This window comes from Numida meleagris, chromosome 6, assembly GCF_002078875.1.
Source record: "Numida meleagris isolate 19003 breed g44 Domestic line chromosome 6, NumMel1.0, whole genome shotgun sequence".
Taxonomy (NCBI): Eukaryota; Metazoa; Chordata; class Aves; order Galliformes; family Numididae; genus Numida; species Numida meleagris.
In genome coordinates this window covers 53,308,501-53,318,106 of record NC_034414.1, presented here as the reverse complement: position 1 = coordinate 53,318,106, position 9,606 = coordinate 53,308,501, and the positions used below count along the sequence as shown (strand labels likewise).

The window sequence follows — 9,606 nt, the reverse complement described above, 5'->3', positions numbered from 1 at the left end:
CAGGATTTGCTGGCAGCCCCTGCCAGACGCTGGCTTGGATCTCAGCAATGGCCTAGGAAGTCAGCACCACTAATAGTATTCATTTTGTTATCTGCACAATCAACCTCCCCCCACCCCACAGCAAAAGTCAAGTGATTGTCCAGAACCTACCCCAAGTAAATTCTGGGTCTGCGCTATCCAGCAAGGAATTGAGATTATCCTTTCATCTTCCTGCAAGCACGCTCTTACATGGAGTCCGTACTCACATTGCATTTGTCCAGCAAAATCCTGCTGGACTGGAGATGCTTTACTGCCCCAGAGGGGAAACTCAGTGCCTTATTTCCTCCAGCTTGCACACCGAACATTGTGATGCTCGTGTTTCCAGCCTGAGCTCCCTCAGTATGACCTTGGGAAGGGATGACAGCCCTGTCTGGCTCCTACCTCATGCCAGCCAGGACGCCCAGTGCCTGCCAAGCAGTGGGTAGACACCGCAGCAAATTGTGGCACAGCTTCTTCCTGAGTGCAGCCTGAGCCAAAATGGCCATTTGATAATTAACCACTTAGCCTGAGCCAGGCAAGGCACAACTAGGGACACAGCTTGCACTCAACGGGGTGGCTACAACCTGCACACCATCCATGGGGCATCTGGGATGAGGCCGGGGGCTGACCCCAGCCTCACTCACAGCCACAGCAGCAGATGTGCTGGGCTTCCCCACAGCCTCCCCCTTGCCTGGCAGATGCTGGCCTCACTGGGAAAGCGCTAAATGGATTCTGCTGAATCACTGCAGCAGATGGCTCCTAACACCACCTGGATAGCTCAGGAAAAAAGGGAGAGATAAGGAAGGTTGGGGAACAGAGAGTACCTAGTATATGGGCTGAGCCATCCCGAGGGAGGAGTAACCCATGAGTAAGGGTGTCATTTGAACTGCTGTTTTCCCCAAATTCCTGCGTTAGTAAGTCTGATATCATCCCTTTCCTAGTGATGTTGTCCCAAGGTCTACATAAAGCACAAGGCTCCAAACTCACTTGGGAAAATCCTCCGCACCAAGGGCTCCTTGAAAGGGCTCGAGGAGATGGGCTGGGAGTTGGGAAGGGGAATTGGGGTCAACGTTGCTAGCATTAAACTATGGGGCTGAAGGGGACAGGGAACTGACCGCCCACCAGGGAAGGCAGCACCGCTGCCTCAATGCACATACAAGGCCCTGCATTCATCTGCAGTAATAGGTTTTTATTTTTAAAGCCAGGTTGGCAAGTATTTTTATTTTCTGCAACAGCTCCTTCTGAAAGGGCATGGGAGCCAGCTGTGTACAGAAGCGTGCAGCTGTATGAGGGAGCATAACAAACAGGAAACAGGTAACAATAACCAAATTGTTTGCTCTTTCTCCTCCCGTTAAACAGTGCTAGTGATTTTTTTTTTTTTTTTAATCGGGATGAAAAGAACCAGTCAAGAAGACAGAGGTACACAGAGGTGCAAGCCTGGAAAGTGCCCTGCATTCTTCTGCAGCCACTGTCCCCACCTCGGCTGCACGCATGGGCAGCAGAGCAGCAGAACTCAGACGCGCCGTGGTGAAAGACACCTCTCTGTGCAAAGTTGCTCAATCCACAGCACTTCCAGCCTAGTCCTCCCCAGCACCAAACAGCGAGTAATTTGAGACAAAATGTTCCCCAAGCAGGTCACTATGTGCAGAGTTCCTCCTCCTCCTCCCAGGGCAAGGCGTTTTCACACGCCAACCACACCGTACTCCATTTCACTTGAGCCCAGCTTTGTCCTACATAGGCTGTTTTTGCTGGGTCACACCTGCCATTGATTTCCTCAGATAACAGCTGCTGCTTCATGTTCTGCTGTGCACATACCTCAGCAAAAAAGCACAGAAAAATACTCAAAGGCAACTGAAGCTCAGGATGGCATCATGATGGCCATAGAACCTGGATGGCAGGGGTGCCACCACCAAGCTGGGCAAGAGATCCAACCTCTCAACACTCCCCAACCCCAGCTGTTTCTCATGGAGACTTCCCTTATCACTGGCCTGGAGACTTGGTTCCCCTTGCAAGAACTGAATTTAAGGAATAAACATGGCCCATCCACACTGTGCAATTCCACAAGCTAGGATCCAACAGCACCAGGGACCTAATCTGGTAACATCCCCACGGGCCATCATGAACTTTCCTTGGCAGCTGGGATCTAATCTACGCCCTATTGTCCAAGCTAGGGAAGAGCTGGTACTTAATGGCATTCAGATGTACAGTGGCACTTAATGACGCATGGCCACAGCCACTGCTTTGCATACTCAAGGCCAGACCACCTCTAGAATTCACTTGAAAACAGAAGCTAATAATAAAACACCTCATAAGGCTCACCCCAACAAGAATTGAGCTTCGCAAGAGTAGAGGACCTATTTTGCCAGCACCTTGCAGGATTGACCCTTTCCGATCTACAGAGCCCATTATGGATTTTAGTCCTGGAGGACACCCACCCTCACAGCCCACATGGGACACGGCTAGGAGGTCAGACATCCCTTCAGGTTGGACAGTAGGAAACATTTCTTCTCTGGAAGAGCGGTGATGCATTGGCACAGGCTGCCCAGGGAGGTGGTGAAGTCACCACCCCTGGAGGTTCAAGAGCTGTGGAGATGTGGCACTGAGGGACATGCTCATTGGGCACAGTGGGGTGCGTTGGGGATTGGATGGGTCATCTTAGTGGTTTTTTCCAGCCTTAATGATTATATGCTGTCACTCCTCACTCATAGGGAAGGGCAGCAGCACTCCCTGTGCACCTGCAAACCAGGAACCTACGCCTAGAGGCATCTGAAGGCTCCTTTGGTCCCTCCACATGTACACAGCCCCTCCAGCATCCACTCAGCAGCTGGGTTTCTTCTTTCCCATTCTGCAGATTTAATTACATTATCAGAACAACAGTCATCAGGATCTGGAGTGCCAGAATTCACATTAGCAATTGATACCATCAACAAAAAAAAAAAAAAAAATGGGCACAGCATGCCCACACCAGCATAGACATGGGTTGGCTGCTCCCCTCAGTCTATGTGCAGTTATTTATAGCTATCCATCTCCCAGGATGAGCTCTTTTTGCTTCTTCTCCCCTGCCCCCCCCTTCCTCACCCCCCACCAAAGAAAGCTTGCTGTTTCCACAGCACAGCACCCAGATTTGAGCAGGGTGAGTTACACCTCCTTCCACTCACCTAGAGCGAAGAGTGCACCACAGACAAAGCAGCTGCAGGGGGACTTCCACCCTCCCCTCCCCCCCAAAAAAAGCAGAAATACTTTAGTTTGTATTTCTAAGATTTTGCCTCAGAACCAGATGTTGCAGGAATGGCACACATCTCTGTGCTCCCTATGGCTGAGGATGGATGCACAGGCTGCACCAAGCATGATTAAATGCAGGAAATACTCCTATTTTGATGGCACTGCAGAGAAGTGACTGCCTGACAGCAGGAGGGCAGATAGCTGCGCCTCCACACCAGCAATGCCTCCCATTTGCCCTTCCCTTAAGGAACACCATCCCAAAGCAGCCTGATTCCAGCAGGGCCCTTTGCCTCGCAAGAATTAAGCAATAAAAGGCGCAATACAGGTGCAAAACCACCCGTGGGCTCCTCTCCTCCCCCAGGCAGCAGCTGGTGCACGCAGCTTGTGTCTTCCTCCTCCCAACCCCAGCTCCTGCTGAAGCCAAACAGCTGCAGGGCAGTGGGAGCTGGGGCAGACCTCAGCTCTTCCAAACCCACCAAGGTTTTGGTGCCCACACAGCTCCCTCCATCCATGTCGGCTCAGTCAGGATCCAGCTGTGCACCAGCACTTAGCATATCTACAATTCCCACAGACCCTAAAAAAAAAAAAATAAATACTGGAGCATCGACTTCAGTGGGCAGTATTGGTGGCAGGTGGACTAGACAGTCTTAGAGGTCTTTTCCAACTTTAATGAGTCTACAACAAATTAAATAAAAGCAGCAGCACCACCTGCACGTCACACAAGCAACCCCAACCACCCCCCCCTTCCGCTACAGGGGGAGGAGGAGGCTCAAGTTTACAACTCTAGCACATTTTATTTCGTGGAAATTTATAAAGACAACAATCCTAGTCACGATTGTCACATTGTACAGCACATACCAGTACAGTTGCAAACAGAACTCCACACAGAACTAAGCGCTAACAACAGCTGAAATCACTCTTCCTGCGATTGTCGGATCTAGGCTAACAGCACGATGCTAACACTGAAGGAAAAATAGTTCACTATAAAACAGTGATAGAATGTTTTTATAAAATATACTCCATTCCAATAGCTTTTCTACATACTGTATACTATAAAACTCTCCCACAAAAATTAGTGTCTTTAAATATACATATTTAATCTGAACTGCACCAAGGATTAAAAACAATTAAAAATATCAATGATTTTTTTCGTGAGTTATTTTCTTGTTTTTACATCAACTTCACAGTATTTGTTTGCAGTAGAAGACAAATCCAGTGTTTAAAATGCAGCACAGCACCATCCCCTACTGAGATGGCGACTGCCCCACAGTGAAAGAGTTCCTGCAAAGACGAGCCCAAGTGTGCAATGGTTTGAGTACTTCTCTGTAGAGCCACGAACCCATCAGAAAACATGCTCAGAGCTATTGCAACTTCAAGCCGGAGACACACGCAGACAGAGCCAAAAAAAAAAGTCACCTTAAGAACAAAAATAAGTGCAAACATCTTTACTTTAGAAATTCAAGCTATGACGAGTGGGAACACAAATACCAGACTATGAGAACAGCGTGTTTGTGACGGAGGAAAGAATGAGAAAAGTCTTTTTTTTTTTTCCTTTCTTAAAAACTTTTGCCCCGTATTCACTGCAGTACAGAGTATGCTCATAGCATCAGTTTAATGAGTTATTCCTATACTAACGTCAGACATAAACTCGGTTCAACCTTTCCCTGCTCCATACACTAGGGATGTCTTATGGCACATCCAATTTTATGTTCTTAGGAAAAAGAGATAAACAAAAAACCCAACGAACTGAAGACTGAAAGGCAAAAAGCGGAACAAGAATGCAAAATTGAGATTTCCAGCTTCAGTAACGCTGACTCTACATTAACTCTTTACATGTTGATCAACATGCAAAACCATCGTTATAAAGTGTAAAGTAACTAGTTTTGAAATAGATTAACAGTAACAATTCCACTTCAAAAAACAAAGCTAATAAATACTATATCAAGTATCTTCAGGAGAAAAAAATAACTTAATTTTAGTAGAAAGAAAAAATAACTTAATTTTAGTAGATTTTGTTCAGTGCTATTTCCAATCACAGCAACAAAAGGAGAAAAAAATACAGAAAAAAATTGATTAAGTAGAATAAGACCACAGTACCAAAGACACTTAAGATAAAGTACTCTCCCACGACTTCCATATGTAACAGGTTCAGCAAAAATATTTTACAGTTGAGAAACCAGACTGAAAACAAAACCCCCAAACTATAAATAGAAGCAAAATTTCACATTACATGTACATTCATAGTTTAAGAGATGAATAGGAGGAGGCTGTAACAAGTATATCTCAATATATTTTTTCTTTAAGAGGAAGTACATATAAAAAAATAATAAAAATCAATCCCATATTACTCATGTAGGTAGTGCTCAGGTTTTGGACTGGAGGGGGAAGGCTTTAGGCCATTCTTTCTTTATAAGGTGAAATACAGTATTTTAAGCACAACTTTAAAATAAAAAAAAAAAATTAAACTCAGTGCTTCACGTTCATTTAAAAATAAACTTCTGCGTTTCACAAAACAGTTCCAGGAGTGTCAGGAAAGATGGTGGAGGTGGGTAACGGAGAACAGCAGTGAGAACCCTCAGATGACATCGCCGTGTCTCAGCCCCACACACACGTACCTCAAACGGAGAACTCGATGGGGAGGGAATCACCTGACATTTACCGACTCACACAGCCCAAAGGATGCTCAACCAGGCGAGGCATTGAGTGACTGTGTTTGGAGCAACGCTGGTTGTGGTTACAGGCAGCCTCAGCTTACAGAAATTTAAAAGAATAATAATAAAAATAAAACCCCAAAACCAAAGACCTCCCCTGGAAAGGCGGTGAGTGGCTGGGTGGGATGGGGAGAGCTAGGCCGTGCCTCCCTCCAGCAGTTTCCCTTCATTCTGCCCTCAGGGATTGCACAGAACCGGGCCCAGAGGGACCACCAACTTCATGAGAAATAAAAATAAATTAAATCCTGAGCTGCTGATCCAAGGAAGGCCGTGGGGCACCTCCTGCCTTCTGGGGAAGCACCAGCCCAAAGGGTTTCCCGCCACATCAGTCCCTGTGTGTGGACACAGGGACGAAAGCAGCCAGGAACTGAGTGGGTCTGTGCTCACTGAGGCCATGCAGCAGCTCTGCAGGTGAGTGCACAGAGGAGGACAGGCGGGAGGGAAATAAGCCAGGCCTGGGGGCAAACCTTCACATTCAAATTGTAGGACTGATTGAGGAGCTATTCCAATATAATAAAGAGAATTTTAAAAAGTGACAACTACTAAAGGTGTACCCAGGAATTCTCACCCCCCTTCACCTTCTGGGCCAGTTTAGGGTCTCTTCCAGCACCACAAGGCTGTGGCCAGCTACTCAGAGATAGGCACAGGGAACTTCCTTTGCACTGAAATATATCAAAATCATTGCTCATCTCTCCAAACATTTCTGGGCAACGTGCAGATGGATCAGGGGAGCTGAATGGGACCCAAGCATTTCTCCAGAATTTACAATCAATCCTTCTTCCAACTTAATAAAAGTTAATAAATAAATAGGACCTCCCTGACCATGAAGCAAGTACTTCCAGCACGAGAACAGACGCTAAATCATCGCAGAATTACTGAGATCGTTTCACATTAATAATGGAACGTGGGCACACACGGGAAGATCAGAGGAGCAGAGAGGGGAGAGGGGCAGGGCTGGGGAAGTGGGGGTGGGATTGCATTGAAAGGCCTCTGGAGTGTGTACCTCTGCATCTTTTAAAGATCAAATACCTGAAAAAGTGAATATCACCAAAATAAAAGGGGAAAAAAAAAACCAAAAAAGATTCAAATGCTGCCTTCTTTCCGTTTTTGTTTTAAGAGGGTGAAGGGGTGGGGTGGAAAATAAAATAAGAATCCCATGTCTCAAACAACCAAAGACTTGACAAGGCCACAATGGAACTTGCGGATGTGTCTGTACAGATCCCCCGACTGCGTGAAGCGTCTCTCGCACCACTTGCAGCCGTGGGGCTTCTCGCGGGTGTGCACGACCGCGTGGCGGCTGAGGTTGTGCGAGTACTGGAAGCTCTTCCCGCACTGCCCGCAGGTGTAGGGCTTCTCGCCCGAGTGCGTCCGCTCATGCCGCTTGAGGGTGTACATGCAGGAAAAAGTCTTCCCGCAGAGGGTGCAGGTGGGCACCGCGCCGTCGGGGGAGAGGCGGCTCCGCGCGCCGTCCTTGTCGCGGAAGTGGGAGCTGAGGTGCAGCTGCAGGACGTGCGGGCTGGGGAACACCTTGCTGCACAGCGGGCAGATGCAGATGTGCCCCGGGGGCACCAGCACGCCCGCCGAGATGTCCGTGGGGTCCATGTCGTCCTCGCTCTCCTCTCGCTCTTGGTCTAGGTCCTCCTCCCGGGCGTGAGAGCTGCCATTCCCCGCGAACATGTGTCCTAACCCTGTCACCAGGCTCTTGGCCGAGTTCCCAAAATGCTGACTCTCCGGACTGCCGGCTTCGCCGTCCTCCCGCTCTGACAGCGACTCTTGTTCATCCTTCACCAGCGGCTCGGTGCCCTGCTGCTGGCTGTCGGAAGCCAGCTGTCCGAAGGCATAGGAGGGCTGCAAGGAATCTCTCCCCAGCACGGGCTTGAAAGACAAATCCAGCGCACAGTCGGCCTCGCTCGACACCAGGGGACGGCTGGCGGACCTCTGGGACAAAGGTCCCACACAACTATTGACATTCGCCTTTGTTTTTCCAGCTGCCGCCGCGCAGGGCTCTGCCTCGGCCGGGCTGAGGCTGGGGGGGCCGCAGGGCCAGGCGGGGTGGGAGCCCACCTTCTCCTTGCCCACGGCTCGCTCGTATTCCGATTTCGCTTTGCTCCCCAGCTCAAACTCATCGAGGAAACGCTCCGCTTTGTCCAGCGCGGCCGCCTCGTCACCCGGCTTCTCCTCCGAGCCCGATTCTTTATCTTTCAACTTGCCCTTGCAGACTTTCACAATGTCATACATGTGGAGGTAGCTGGCGGCGGCCAGCACATCTTCCACCGGGAGGCTGTGGAACTCCAGCTTCCCCTCGTACATGAATTCAAGCAGCAGGCTGAAGGCAGGGGCCGTGACAATGTCACTGTTCAGATGCACAATATCCCTTTTGTCTAACTGGTCCCTGTAGAAAAGATGGAAGTACATGCTGCAAGAGGCGAGGACGGCTCTGTGCGCTCGGAACTGAGCTTCTCCAACCAACACAGTACAGTCACACAGGAAGCCCTGGTGACGCTGCTGACTCAGACACTGCAGCAACTGGCGGCTATGGTCTGGAAACTCCATTCTTCCTTCATAACCTGTTCAAAACAGGAAAAACTTGAATGCTACTGTAAACTAAAGCCTCCTAGCAGCTGGAGCAAACAGATCGGCTTTGGGGTAACGCGAGGCGAAAGCAGAGCCACGGAGATAGCGTTTGCTGCTAATTGGGTGTAATGGTTTTATTAAAGGGGGGAGGGTGGGGGGGGAAGAGAAGGAAAAAAAAAAGGGAAAAAAAGGAAAAAAAACACACAACAGCTCCTCATCCCCTCGCACCTGCTCCAAACAGGAAAAACTTGATTGGAAGTAAACAAAAGCACCAAAAGCAACAGCAGCCCCTCCACCTTTGTTTCTTTCACTTCAGAAAATTAAGAGGAAAACACAGGGGAAAAAAAAAATAATAATAAAGAAAAGAAGAACAACCGCTCAACTCCGCGGCTCTTCCCGGCCACCCAGCTCGGGGCATCCCCCGGCAGAGCCCATCCCCGTCCCGCACGCAGCCCCCACTTAAACTTTCTCCCCCGTCGTTATGCACCGAACCACAACACAACCCCGCGGGCGGCGCTGGGGACGGGGCGGTATTCGCGGTATGGGGGGGGGAGGAGGGGGGTGGAGGGATGCGGGGTGGGCAGAACGGCGGCACCCCCCGAGCTCCGCATGCAGGAAATAAGAAAAAAAAAATAAGAAAAAATACATTTAAAAAAAAAAAAAAAAAGGAAAAAAGTTTCCCTTGAAGTTATTAAAAGCCGAGGGAGGGGGTAAGCGGCGGGAGGAGGGCAGGGCCGGGTGCGGTGCCCGCCGGGCTCTTACCTTCCCGGGGCGCGGAGCCGGAGCCGTGCGGGAAGAGCGCGGAGCGGTGCGGGTGCGAGCGCGGCGCGGCGGGAGGGAGGCAGGCGGGCGGGCGGAGGGAAGGAGGAGTGCTCGGTTTGCTAATTACACCGCAAGCTGGAGAGTCAGCTGCTCTGACTTCACTGCGATGGAAATGCTACCTCCAGCTGTGCGCCTTTTAATGCCATATGTTACTCCAAATCTCGCTACCAGCCAACCACAGCTTGCTGCCTTTTAAAGTTCCAGCAGCCCCATTTATAGCCCGCGATTAAATCCCACAAACTTGCCCCGAGCCCGCCCC

The 9,606-nt window shown here is 49.6% G+C and overlaps 1 protein-coding gene across 1 annotated transcript; it reads right to left on the bottom strand.

The window, feature by feature from the left end:
- Nucleotides 4,015-9,599, bottom strand: ZBTB42 (zinc finger and BTB domain containing 42). The gene is made up of 2 exons (XM_021402985.1): nt 9,288-9,599; nt 4,015-8,518 (listed from the first exon to the last, which is right to left on the bottom strand). Exon 2 carries the CDS (start codon nt 8,502-8,504, stop codon nt 7,113-7,115), a length of 1,392 nt encoding a protein of 463 aa, XP_021258660.1. The 5' UTR covers nt 8,505-8,518; nt 9,288-9,599; the 3' UTR covers nt 4,015-7,112.